This window comes from Triticum aestivum, chromosome 5B (assembly GCF_018294505.1).
Source record: "Triticum aestivum cultivar Chinese Spring chromosome 5B, IWGSC CS RefSeq v2.1, whole genome shotgun sequence".
In the NCBI taxonomy this organism is placed as follows: domain Eukaryota; kingdom Viridiplantae; phylum Streptophyta; class Magnoliopsida; order Poales; family Poaceae; genus Triticum; species Triticum aestivum.
In genome coordinates this window covers 592,524,715-592,538,533 of record NC_057807.1, presented here as the reverse complement: position 1 = coordinate 592,538,533, position 13,819 = coordinate 592,524,715, and the positions used below count along the sequence as shown (strand labels likewise).

The window sequence follows — 13,819 nt, the reverse complement described above, 5'->3', positions numbered from 1 at the left end:
AGATGCTCTCAGCCCCAACAGGCAGAGCGCCAAAAACTAAACTACTAAAGTTTTAAGAGCAAGTCTCAAAGATACTACCAACCGGCAGAGAAAAAGAAAACCCGGAGCTGCATATTAATGCTCAAAACTACCAGTACGAATAATCGATCTGTTCAAGATCTTAAACGATGAAGCCTATTTTTAGTTTGCATACAGGGAAGCTCGCAAAAAAGGCCTATTTATAAATTACGAGGAAGCTCGCACTGTCAGCCTGACGCCAACTTCAGATTTATAAATCTTTAACTTTCTTATTCGAATGTTACTTCAACTCAGAAAAAATATACTCGCTACGATTTCTCTAGGTTTTAGTCACTTTTTGGGCGCAAGTTTCGTGATGCAGCAGGAGGGGGCTGACGTTCCGGTCAGGGCAAGTAAGTATCCGGACGTCGACTGTGGCGATCTGCACGCCATTCTTGTCCTCTCTGAAAAGATGAACAAAAAGGTCAGCTCGCTGTGGTCATCCGCCACATCCACACACACACGAAGAGAGAAAAAAAACGTCGTCACTCTAACAAACTGGCTCAGAGGCCTTGCACGTGGCAGGCAGGAGTGGGCGACGTGACGTACCTGACCTAGCCCGGCCCGGCCCGGCCCTGAATTGCCCCAAGTCCACTAGCGTCCGATCCCAATTCCCAACCCAAGGACACGGACCCTCGCCCTAAACAGGCGGACGGGAAGGGGACCCCCCGCGCCGCCGCTCACTCACTCCAACCAACGCCCCTCCCCTCCACACCCTCACATCACAGAAAAAAAAAGTCAAATCCATTCATCACTCCGCTGCGCTAACCCCGCTCCTCCCCTCCCTCCCCCCATGGACCCCGGCGCCGCCCCCCCTCCTCCCCCCGGATCCGCCTCCGCCGACGCCGACTGCGACGCCACGCTCCCGGTGGACCTGCTCCTCGAGATCGCGGCGCGCTCCGACGCCGTCTCCGTGGTCCGCTGCGCGGCGGCCGCCAAGCCGCTGCGCCGCGCCATCCTCGACCGGGGCTTCCGCCGCCTGCTGGCGCAGCGCGCCACCGCCACCTCCGGCTACGACCCCTCCCTCCTCCGCGGCGTCTCCTACAAGGTCGAGGACAGCGACGCCGACCGCCCCGCGCGCGTCGTGCAGCCCGTGCCCCCCGACGAGCCCTCCGTGCTCCGCTTCAACGAGAGCCTCGCCTTCGAGCCCGTCGCCTCCCGCGACGGCCTCGTCGTGCTCCGCCGCCTCCGCCCGCGCCCGCTCTTCGGCCAGTCCATCGAGGAGGGCCCACCCGGCAGCGTGCTCCGCGTCTGCCACAGCTTCACCGGCGCCGTCTCCGTCCTCCCCTCCGTCTCCATACGCGACTACCGCAAGCACGCGCTGCTCTCTGTCGACGACAACGGCCGCGCCTTCGAGCTGCTCGTCGCCGACGAGCGCCTGCGCATCCAGATTTACTCCTCCAGGGACGGCCGCTGGGGCCCCGTCCGCGCCGCCTTCCCCCGCCGCCAGTCCAGGCCGTTCCACGACTCCTACCCCCTCGTCATCGGCCGCACCGTCCACTGGCTCTGCAACCCGGAGCCGCTGCCGCCCGGCCGCCACCTGTCTGGCCCGGAGCCGTACATCGTCGCCGTCGACGTCGACACCATGGAGGCCACCGTGATCGATCTGCCGCGGGGCTGCACCAGCAGAATGACGGCCTCTATGAGCCACCGGGGCCTCCTCCTGGCCGCGTCGGTGGACGGGAGGCTCAAGGTTGTGGTCTCGGAGACCCAGGTTATATCAATGTGGACCATGTTACCGCCCGTCGAGGGGGAGCCGAGCTCGCCGCCGAGATGGATCCGCCAGGTGCTGATAGACAAGCAGGACTGGGGCGTGCACAGCTCAGTTCAGTTCGAGGGGTTCGGGCTGAGGAGTGGCACTGTCATCCTATATGTCGGTAGAGTTGGGCTCATTCGGCTCAACCTTGCCACAAAAGAGGCGGTTATCGTCTACCACCGCAGCGATACGGCCTACATCTCGCAGGTTTGCCTGCACGAGATGGATTTGTCCTCCCTGCTCCAGACCATGAAACCTCTGAGCTAGCTGCTTATTATGGATCAGTTTTGGGAATGTTCTTCAGTCCAGTTCTTGCTGTAGTACTTTGTTTGCTTAGAGCAGCTGTTTTAGCTATAAGCTCTCATGCTCCTTGGCCAATACTTACTAGTTGTAAAAGGAATCGAGTCACTCCTAAGTTTGTCAAGTCTTGTCGTTTCTCGTTATGCCATTAGTGTTTGCTGGCAATCTGTCGTTGATCCGATCCTGTAAAATAACGGATTGTATGGTTCATTATGTACTTTAGCCAGTTGTCAAAGGTGAAATAAAATCTGTTTGCCTTATTGATTCGATGCCCACTCCGCCACTACAGCCTCGGCTGCTAGAATTTGCACGGGAAAGTATATGTGCTACTGAAGCTGATGGTGCTCCCGTTGAAAGGATCAGTGCTGAAATTTCTAGTACGACCCACAAAGATGTCCGGTTCATCGTAGAAGCAAGAGGTAAGGTATTAAGCTCAACATGTTCTTCCAATCTGATTGTGTTCTCACTGCTGAACTGCCATGACCTGACAAATCGTGTTTTTCATGGTCCATTTTCTGATCATTTTTGTTAGTGTACTGATCATTATAGTTTTGCACAAAACAATTCCCATTCCATTCAGTTGAAGTTATTGTTGAAATTGTCATTTACCTGCTGCATGCAGAAACCAGGGGAAATGATTAAATTACACTTGTGATATTTCTGTGACATTATAGTTTCTGCATATATCAAATTTATCTAAACTGTTAAAAATACAGAATTACATCACTATGTTTTGAGTTCCAGTTCCAGTTAGTGACACTATTTCTTGAGAACCATTTACTTCTAGTTGCAAGGAAATAAAACAGATCGTGGTGTGCACTTCTTTTTGTTTTGTACTAGTATAGCTGAATTAATTATTCTACAAACAGTTGAAATGTTAAATACATAATGCAATGTACATTTTTTGGAGAAACTTAAATTATATGAGCTCTTCAAGTGCACTGGCTCATCAGTCTTGAATGTTCATGTTATCATGCACTAGAGATGGTTGAAGTTACAGGTGCGTGCTGCTAAATTACGGAGTGCCTAGTCCTTGTACAGCTCGGAAATCGTGGAGCAGGCAGTTAACTCAGGAACTATGAGGAGTATGTTGCCACTTGCAATTACCTGTAGATAAATATATAGGCGTGGTGCACACTAAAGCTTTCAGTGCTAATTTCCATCCAGTATTGTTTCGTGCAAACTTTAGTGTTTGTAGCAAATTAGCATTTGTCCAATTTGTTGCACATGTGATTTTGAGAATTTCCGAACATTTGTCGCTGCTAGGCAAACATTGGCGTAAGAAACGACTGCTATCTGGCACCTATTGCCATTTGGCTGATCTCTGGTGTTTCCCTTGAGCAGTTGGGCATAGGGGCATACACATTTTGTGGAGGTAAGCAGTTTGCTCCTCTGATTAACCACCAGCAGCAAGTATTACCAATCTTCATAACCATCTACATCTGGCAAATTATGCCATTCTGGACAAGTCATTTTCTATAGAGCAAGTCTTATCTGCTCTACCTGTGAATATCTCTTATATTTTTTTTGTTCTCTGTCTTTATGGAATGGTTTGGTTTCATGCCGACAACGCTGTTCGGTAAAGTGGTAATTAAGTTGAGATGGAGGAGTACTGATTTGTTGACAGATGGCATGGTATGGCCCGTTGCCAATGTTCAGATTCCAATCCTGGTTGGCGGGTAAGTCTAGCCTGGCCCTAGTGATGTGTCCTTCTCCACTGTATTTAACTCGCACATATCTTGGGCTCATTCCTCTTGTCCACTTTTATGTTTCCCCTGCAAGGGTCCTGTGAAGTTGCAATTCTCGTCTGGAACCGAGAGCTGCCTGTCGCATGTCCCTTGCTGCCTCTTGTGTTGAACTCGCTGGAGCCGGAGGAGGAGGTTAAAGGTTTGGGAGGTTCAGCTTCTCTCACGCCGCCGCCTGCTGGATTTGAGCTTCCGTCTCCGCAGGTCACCGGCATGCCCGACAACGTGCTCCGCGCACTGCAGCCATGCCAGCCAAGCGCGCATGCCCGGTCTTGGATGGCCCGTGCGCCCAAGCGTGCGACGAGGAGACCAGAGAACTGCTGGCCCTCCCGGTGCGACGAAGGAGGCCCGCGTGGTGTTCCAACTGGAGAAATACCTTCTCTGATGTGCGTGCACCACATTAATTTGGACTCGCTGCTCCGGGCTATGAAGCCATTTCCGTTAACCTAGCTGCTTGTTAGTGACTTTTTTTTCATGTAATCCCGGGTTGTATTTGGGGGCACTCTCTTTTGATCAAATAAAGTCAAGAGCAATCTGGTTTACTGTTCTCTTGAATATGAGGAGGATCGGCATATTGATCAGATGAGGAGCAAAACCTCACCTGATCAATAAAGTCAAGTGGCCAATCCCTTGCATTTCTCTTGAATATGAGACCACCGGCCCGGAGATATGGGCTTGGGCAGGTTGACATCTTTGTCATGGGGATCGGCAGTGGCGGTACTGTCACCGGCGTCGGCAAGTACCTCAAGGAGAAGAACCCCAATGCGAAGATCTATGGAGTTGAAGCAAATATTCTGAATGGTGGCAAGCCAGGTAGCCTATCGGGCTTTCTGTAAATGATGGTAGTCTTCTTTTAGTTTCTATACTCATGCTGCTAACAGAACCTATCTGCAGGGCCTCACCTAATCACTGGAAAATGGAGTGGGATTAAAGCCAGACATTTTGGACATGGACATAATGGAGAAGGTTCTTGAGGTAAGGAATCAAATCAAACTGGACTTGTGTTCTTTTCATAGAATTGATTCTATAGTTCTTCTAACTGAATCCACGCATGTAATTGACAGGTGAAAGGCGAGGATGCCGCCAAGATGGCGCTGCAAGAGGGCCTGCCTGCTGGTAAGCTACAAAAACAAATTTACTGCTCCCTTACAAAAGAAAATGTATGGTTAGGAAGAATCAAGATGAAGAACAGACTCCTTGATGCGATTATTGGCTAATGTTAAACTCCACAGATTACATTGAACTGTTGCTGAACTTGTGGAATTTTCGCATGTGGGGATATCATCAGGAGCCAGCACGGTGGCAGCGATTGAACTCGCAAAGAGGCCTGAAAACAGAGGGAAGCTCATCGTGGTACGGCATTACATACCCATCCATATATGTATGAAAATTCATACAAAAATATGTTAAAGATGGAGAAGTTTCAGAAACTGACTCATCTGCTGTTTCAGTCTGTTCATCCGAGCGCGGGAGATCGATACTTACCGTCGGCGCTGTTCGAGGGTCCGAGGAAGGAGGCTGAGGCTATGCAGCCAGCGCCAGTGGACTAAAACCTGGAGCTATATAACGCATACAGAATAAATCCACTGGCTACCATGTTGCGCAATTGTAGTTGTACCTCATTCGCAGTTCTTGAGTTTGTTCCTTCATTCACGTGGACCTCGTGTAAGCAAAAGTTGAAATGGTTGGAAAAGAAGGGATGTACTCCCTCCGTAAAGAAATGTAAGAGTGTTTAGATCGCTACTTTAGCGACCTAAACGCTCTTATATTTCTTCACAGAGGGAGTGATGTACATATGTTTGAGTTGCGGGGATCATGGGTCAAGTGATACTATGTGCATTGATTTTCGCCAATGTAGAACAACCTTTGTTCTGCCAGTGTGCCTGGCGCCGACGTGGCTTCTCGGGCCGCCTCAGCAGGTGATCTAGTGGGGCGCGTCGTACTTGGGTTGCGCCGGCGAGCCCGCTTTGCTGGTGCGTCTTCAACTGCGTGAACAGGCTCATCCTTCTGTGCTTCTTCCTGTGTGCAGAGGCAGATACAGAGGCGGCGATCGATGGCGAGGAGGGGAGCGGAGGAGCACCCAGAAAATTTGAACAGAGGGAGAAAGAGGGTGTGTGGGTTTCAGAAACATCCAGCCAAAGTTTCAAATTCGAGAGGATTTTGGCAACATATATATACGTGCTGCTCTCCTCAAACGAGCGCAGTAAAAAAATACATACATTATTTTTCATACATACATATGGCATCTTCTCTTTTTCATATATCAACTATACATACATTATTTTTCAGTAAAAAAATAATGCAGTCACACGTCAATGGATCATCACCATCCACCCGAAATTTGGCTGCAGCTACTACCTAGCCTAGCCTAGCAGGCTCCTCCTACCAAAACCTCTGCTTCCCCTTCCCTTAGAATGGATGGATCCCTTCTTATACAGCCGATAGGTGATGTTACACGGGAAGAAACTCTCTATTGCTCTGCCACATCTGGAACGCGCAATGTGTGTTCATGTTACATCTGTTATTACATGAGATGATGAATCTCCTGCGAGAACCAACACAACTGCGGGACAAAGCGGCCGCCGAGGGAGGCTAGAGATTGCGCTGTGGCATGACCCTTCCTTCCGACGGCACCCTCTTGTGGACGCGGCCCATCTTGCTAGGCGGCCACACCACGTGCGTCACCCTCCCCTGCACCAGACCGAGCGGCACCTGCAGACAGCACAAGAATTAACATGTTCATCATTGCCAGGACCAAGGCACAGATATGTTTTCTGCAACTGAAACCATCAACCGTTTTCCTGACTAAAGATGAGCGACAGAAGCAATTCACGCTAGCATGGACCCGGCGATATGTTTTCCATAGCAGTATCAAAAATAGGCATTAGGCACTTATTTAAGGGAGCTATAAGCAATATGGGTTCAATTTTTTTTTTTGAGGAAAAATATGGGTTCAATTTGGTACAATACAAACAGCAGCTAGATCAAACCGGAAGATATAAACAGTGTAGTACAATGATGCATAACAGGTAAGGGGGCAGTGCAAGATAGGAAGACCCCAGAACAAAGGAAGGAGCGGCTTCATGTTGGTTCCGGTTCATCTTTAGGTTGCTTTCATTCATGTTTAAGCCCGAAGTGTAATGGGTGTTATTTGGGTTTCACAGAAATAAACTGGGTCGACGCTTAAGCCCCTTCCATCCAAAACCGATAGGGATTCGACATGTTGGTGTCAGGTGCTAAATAATCAAGCTACAAGTAGATGGGGGCAGTTTCCATTGTCTAACAAACCCGGGCAAGGAGTCTGAGTTGCTCGCTTTTCTGACCAGCTTCAGTCACAAACACAAACCGCGATTAAGCTAGCAGCAGCACTGGTACATTACAAGGAACCGTTTTCGCATGGACTTGAAAAATCATCAACACTGCCTATGGTGAACTGATGCTTGATTGCAGTTTTATCTATCATATCAAGATGACGCGAAGGAATTAGGTGAAAATTTCCAAGGGAGCAGTAGGATTTGTTTCTTACAGGGCCGTAGGCTCTCGAGTCCCGGCTGACGCTGCCGTTGCCCCCTTCAACCCAGCAGTGGCCCTCCGGTATCTTCCGGACCTCCTCCTTCTCCGGGAGGCCGACCCAGTCGCCGGGCAGCCCAATCAGCCTCTCGACCGTCTTCCTCCGGTGGTCCACCGGCGACCTGCACACAGGGACGAAGCTAGTTTCACTGGTGTCAACCACTGCCCACGCTAAGCCTCTAGCACAAATTATAGTGGTGCAACAACATTGATAATGGCCGAGAGCGATATAAAAAGCAATAATATGCAGGTGGTATTATTATTACATCAAAAAGTTCATACCGAGCAGCGAGTATTGGCTGAGCAAAGCATAAAATAACACTTCTTTACATATTCCAGAAATAATAGGCAAAAGGATGACTTCGAACGTTTCATTTTTAACTTTCTGGAAAGGATGAACAAAATAACATATTAAATTCGCAACAATAGTAAGAAACAAATAGTGCAGAAAATAAGTATCGTTAAGGAGAAAATAAAGTGATACGAGACTCACATTTCATAACTTCCCTTCTCGATCTTTCATCTTCTTAAACAGATCAATCACATCATCATTCGTTATTGTAGAAAATATGTCTTTCTCCACATAGCAAATCAAGCAATCACTCATGAACTCGTCACCCATTTTGTTCCGCAAAACACTCTTGACAATATTCATTGCTGAAAAACATCTCTCCACGGACGCTGTGGCAACTGGCAGAATTAGCACCAACTTGAGAAGTTGATACACCAAAGAAAAAGCAATATGCTTTTTAGTTTCCACCAATACTTTAGCAAGATCGGCAATGCCATCCAAATTGGCAAATCTTTGGTCCGCTCGGACATTGTCTATGAAAAACCGAAGTTCATGACCAAGATCCATCAATTGTGTTGAATTGAAATCATCAGGATAAAACTCAGCTAACTTCAATAAACTATCCAAGTTAAAAGCAGCAAAGGAGTTTTTTGGGTTGAAAGAAGCCATGTGAATAAGCAATGCAGAATTCACTTCATTGAATCTATCATCGAACTCTCGAAGTTGCCAATCAATAACAGAATTAAGGCACTCTATTTGGTAATGATGAAGATTTGTAATATTGGTTCTTTTTCTTGGCTTATGCCGATCGACATATTCATCATGCATGTTTAGCTTAGGAATGTCATGTTCTTCACAGAATGAATATACCTTCTCTAGAAGTGATTCCCATCCATCATCTCTTAGTTGTTGTAGATCATTCCGTGTTGACTTCACACATGACATGGCATTCAAGATATCTTGATCCTTTTGTTGCAATGCATGTGACAAAGTATTGGCACTCCCTAATATATGGAACATCATGTGCAAATAGAACACAAAATCAAAGGTTCCAAAATATGATAGAAGGCCACGTGCTTCACTTTTCTTGGAATCCTTCTTGCCTTCTTTTGCTACATAATTCAAGACACTAACAATTGATGGGAACAACTGGATTAAGCTTGAGAGGGTTCTATAGTGAGAACCCCAACGGGTGTCTCCAGCCCTTTGAAGTGATTGGTCTTGATTTAGCCCTGTGCCAGTACTAATTCGTCCACTACTTATGGATTCTTTTACATTTTCTCGGTTACTCTCTCTGATCATGTCTTTTCTTTTGCAAAAAGCTCCGACCACATTAAATAGAAGAGAGATCATATAAAAGAAATCCGCAATATCTTCATTCTTCTTTGAAATCGCCACTATAACCAATTGAAGTTGGTGAGCAAAACAATGCACATAATATGCTGACCTATTCTCTTCCAGAATTTTGGCTTTCAATCCATTGAACTCACCGCGCATGTTGCTTGCACCGTCATAGCATTGCCCTCTAACTTGTTTGAAGCTTAATCCAATTTTAGCAAGCAATTTTTCGAGAGCTGACTTGAGACACGTTGCAGATGTTTCACTCACATGTACAACTCCAACTAAACGTTCCAGGATCAGCCAAGCTTGTCAACATATCTCAAGACAACAGCCATCTGTTCTTTATCTGACACATCCGAAGCCTCATCAATCAATAAACTGAAAACATCACCACCAATCTCTTCAAGAATAGAATCCAACGTTATCTGTGCAAAGCAAGAGAGAGTGTCATTTTGAGTGCTCACAACAATATAAACTGCATGAAATAAATATATAGTAGTGAATAGTGATGGTTGTTATTCACCTTGGCAAAATAACTCACAAGTTCTTTTTGAATATCTGGACACACCCATTTGCAATTTTGTGGAGCATTCTGAAGGACTACCTTTCTTACATCCTCATTCTGATTTGCTAATGTTTGTACCAACTCTCGAAAATTCCCCTTATTTTTTGAATCCTCTGATTCATCATTGCCACGGAAAGCTAAACCTTGATGTAGCAAGTATCTAACCGATTCAACAGAAGTATTCAGCCGAATGCGGTTTTGCTTCTTTGTGATATCGGTTTGCTTGTCGAGGGCAACCTTAATGGACTGATTTTGATTCATTAAAGCATCACATCTTTTAACAGCTACATTGTGAAAGCTATTAACTTCACCCTCATGAGTATCTAGTCTTTGTTTCTTATTCCAACAAGAGAAACCTTTAACAACAAATGCATCATTACCACCTTGGCCATCGATGCAATCTCTAAATAGATAGCAACACAAGCAAAATGCCTTATGCACCTTATCACTGTACTCTAGCCAATGATAGTCTTTAAACCATTTTGGACTAAATCTCCGTTCAGCTCCTGCGATGGTTTTCTGAGGATATTTAAAGCCTTCTTGTGGTCTATAAGGTCCTCTATTTAAATATATTCTTCTAATCTCATCTTGCTTCTTAGGATTCTTTGTGTACTGCCCTATTCTTTTTCGATCAGCTGGATCATGAGGAAGTGCATCTAAGTTAATTTCTGCCGGAGGCGGAGTAGTAGTACCAATATTTGATGCAAGATCTTGTCTTGGTCTAACTGGCCTTGAAGTCCCTGCCACGTTACTATCTGGTGCTGGTCGTTTCCCTTTCAACAAAAATTTATCCATATCCTCCTGGTCCTAGTCAAATCGAAGAAAAGAAACTAAAAAAATTACTTAGCCAATAGCCATCATGAAATCAATGGACATGTAGAATTGTAGTCTTGTAGACAGTCTAGAGAGTAGAGACCTAGAGGCGAGAGAGAAGGTGCAGATTACCTCGGATGGGAAGCCAACACTTGCAAATTAAAGATTATGCACTGGCGGACGGTCGGCCGATTCACCCGATGAAACGGCGTCGAGTTCGCTGCGGCGGCTGCGGAATTAGGGATCGAGATGAGGAGGCGAAGAGACGAGGGCGTCTGTCTGTTCGCGTCCAGGTACAGGCGTACATCAGCCGGGTAGCGATTAATTGATACATAGAGACGTGCGTAACAGCATAAGCATTGGGCCTGGCCTTGTATCGTTGTTTGCTGCCACAGGTTGTTGATTATTTTAGTACTTGATGGATTTTATGGGCTAAGGCTTCAGAGATTAGCTGGTCTGCTGCTGGGCTGGGGTCAATGGAATTTTTGGGCTGGGGTCATACGCACATTTTGTTAATACTTATTACCTGAAAAGCCAGAAGGCACTGGTGTCAATTGACACCAGTGAATACATGGGAGCTCCGTCCCTGCCTGCACACACGCACGCACGCACACACATACATACAGCAGCAACCATCAAGATTCAGTATCTATCTGGAGCAGCACCCACCCATGGAAAGCATCTGGATTCAGGAACCGCCCAGGCAACCCGGACGGGAATCGAATCGACAGATTTCTTACGCCAAGATGACGACCTCGCCGCGGGAGTAGTCGTAGAGGGGGCTCCGCTTCACCAGCGCGTACACGCGTCCATCTGGTCGCTCCGGCGTGCGGCGGTCAGAAATTGGTGAGGGACCCGGTCCGGTGGTGGGTTGTGTGTGTGGACGGGGGGCTTATGCTTACCTGCGCTGCCCTCGAAGTGGACGGCGGCCAACGAGAAGTAGCGGTAGGAGATGGTGAGGCCGATGAGGGAGCCGCCGATGCAGCCCTTCGCGGCCGGCCTGAGCGCCGCCCACGCCATGCCCGGAGCTCGCCCTCCCTCCCTCCCACGCCGCTGAGACGCGACTGCTCGCCGTCAAGAGTGAGGAGGGGACGGCGACGGCGGCGGCGGGGTCAGGGTCGGAACGGCGAGGAGTATGGGGAGTAGATTCTGCAGCAAGGAAAAACCGCTCCTTTGTTTCTTGTCTTTTCCTTTTCCTTTCCTTTTTTTCGTTTATTTATTTACCGAGTTTCTTTTTTTGCGGGAAATTTACCGAGTTTCTTACAACTGTTTCGTGTAGAACAATTTGTTTTTGAAGTGGCACGAGCTTTATCACCTTTTTACATTACATTTTCCTAATAATATAATAAGTATTTATAAAATTCAAAAGAAACAAATAAAACATTACTATTGTCCGACAATGTGTCTTTTACTTTATTTTTTTTCAAATATTTACAAAGGTTCATCATAAATATAAAGCATCCCAAACATAATAAATATTACACTGAGAGCTATGTACCATTGAACGATAATTATCGTCGTCAAAACGAGCCGCTGACAAGTCGTTGTCCTCACTCCCATATCAGGGTTGGCCTGACCTTCTTCATGACATCCGAGAAGTCTTCGTGCACGCGCCCCTAAGGACTAGCGCCCCGGAGCCGTGATCGTCGTGGTTGAACCTTTGAATCGTTTATAAGAATCAGACACCAAATCTTCGCCGTCGCATACACACGACGAGAAACTCTAACCTCATGGCCTTGAGGAGTTGGCAAGAATCAACGCCAACACTCCGATCTAATTCGTTCCAACAGATGAAATTGAGGAGGATCGAAACCAGGAAGACTGCATCGAAGAAGAAGCGCCGCCATCCGTTTGAGCGCCATCACAACAAGAATTAAAACCCTAACTTATGTATTAACCGGAGCCAGGGCTCCATGATTCCCCTCCCCGCCATTGGTTGCCAAAGTGGCAAATAGAGGGGAACCAAATACATGAACTCGCTGGTGGAGATCTAGGGGTCCTAGTCGCCTTTGAGAGGAAAGGAAAAACACTTGTAATGAAACTCAATAAAACCTCTTCTTGACACGTACACGTATCACGAATGTATCAGGTTTCGGCCAACTTTCCTTATAAATTTGTCAATTCTCTTCTTTTTACCAAAAAGTAAAGCTCCTGCCAAAAAACATTCCATGCTCTTTTCATGTACAGTTGACTTGAGACATTTTATTGTACAAGTTATTTTAGCGTTGACTGTATATAACTTGGAATGGTAAAAATATAAGAGTAACTGTAATAACACACCGTGTTGAGTATATTAGGGCAACTCCAACGCGAATCACCAAACCTCCCCTAAACGTCCGGACAACCTTGCCTGGTCATTTTTTTTGCCATTCAATACAGTCCATCAAACCTCCTCGGACTTGTCCGGACGTCTAAAATATCACAAACCAATACCAAACCCAGGGAGGTTTGTGGGTGTCTGTACTCGTGCCAATGTTTGCGCCCGACTACACGGTGCACCAAAAACTCTTCCCGCATCTTCCGCTCTAGAAACCTCGTCGCGTGTTTATGCTGTTATGAAGTATTCATGCCATGTTTACATCAATTTTATATGATTTTGGTGCACTTTTATATGATTTTTGTGGACTAACTTATTAACCTAGTGCACAATGCCAATTCCTGATTTTTTGGCAATTTTTTGTTTCACAGAAAATCCATACCAAACAAAGTCCAAATGCCACGAAATTTTACGTTGATTTTTTATGGATAAGAAGAAACCCACGAAGCTTCGGAGCAGGACCAGAAGAAGTCCAGGGTCCCTTGGGGCTTCCCCTGACGTGAATCCAACGCTGAAAAATCCTATATATATAGAAACCCCAGAAAGAAATCTAGAACTTTCATGTCGCCGCCCCAAGCCTTTGTACCAAAGCAACCTCATTTGGAGGCCTTCTTCATCATCCCGGCGGTCTGCATGACGAGGAGGCAGTAGTTCACCCTCGGTGAGGGAGTCATGGACTAAGGGGTCCTTGAGGCGACAACCCATTGTACATGGACCGGGCTGGTGGAGCCGTATAGTGACAGGAGTCTATGAAGCCGTGGTGTGCCCTCCAAGTCAAGAGGCGAAGGATTTCTTTAAATTCTTATTGTAATCTTTGTTCGGTAACCCTAACCCTACCGGTGTCTATATAAATCGAGGGTTTTAGTCTTTAGGGCTAGAGCTACATTCATCACCTCATCGCCTTAGGGTTTAGCTCATATGGATCTCGAGGTAGATCGACTTTGTAAACCATATTATACATCCAATACAAGCAAGAAGGACGTAGGGTATTACGTCTTCGAGAGGGCTCGAACCTTGGTAAACACTATGTTCATCGTCCCTTGTTCCCCATCGATCGTAGATC

The 13,819-nt window shown here is 46.8% G+C and overlaps 2 protein-coding genes and 1 pseudogene across 3 annotated transcripts; 2 read left to right on the top strand and 1 right to left on the bottom strand.

The window, feature by feature from the left end:
• Positions 1 to 732: 732 nt before the first annotated feature.
• Positions 733 to 2,377, top strand: LOC123113483 (uncharacterized). Its single transcript, XM_044534721.1, has one exon. It carries the CDS (start codon positions 851 to 853, stop codon positions 2,078 to 2,080), a length of 1,230 nt encoding a protein of 409 aa, XP_044390656.1. The 5' UTR covers positions 733 to 850; the 3' UTR covers positions 2,081 to 2,377.
• A 1,629-nt stretch (positions 2,378 to 4,006) lies between these two features.
• Positions 4,007 to 5,661, top strand: LOC123113484 (bifunctional L-3-cyanoalanine synthase/cysteine synthase, mitochondrial). Of its 2 annotated transcripts, XM_044534722.1 has the most exons (5): positions 4,007 to 4,671; positions 4,753 to 4,833; positions 4,923 to 4,974; positions 5,091 to 5,211; positions 5,310 to 5,661. In XM_044534722.1, the coding sequence occupies exons 2-5, from the start codon at positions 4,807 to 4,809 to the stop codon at positions 5,437 to 5,439; spliced, it is 330 nt and encodes a 109-aa protein (XP_044390657.1). In that variant the 5' UTR covers positions 4,007 to 4,671; positions 4,753 to 4,806; the 3' UTR covers positions 5,440 to 5,661. The 2 variants fall into 2 exon arrangements, with proteins under 2 accessions (XP_044390657.1, XP_044390658.1); XM_044534723.1 differs by having other exon boundaries at positions 4,007 to 4,833; positions 5,147 to 5,211.
• Positions 5,662 to 6,460: 799 nt separating this feature from the next.
• On the bottom strand, positions 6,461 to 11,735 carry LOC123113482 (zinc finger MYM-type protein 1-like; annotated as a pseudogene).
• Between the last annotated feature and the right edge of the window lie 2,084 nt (positions 11,736 to 13,819).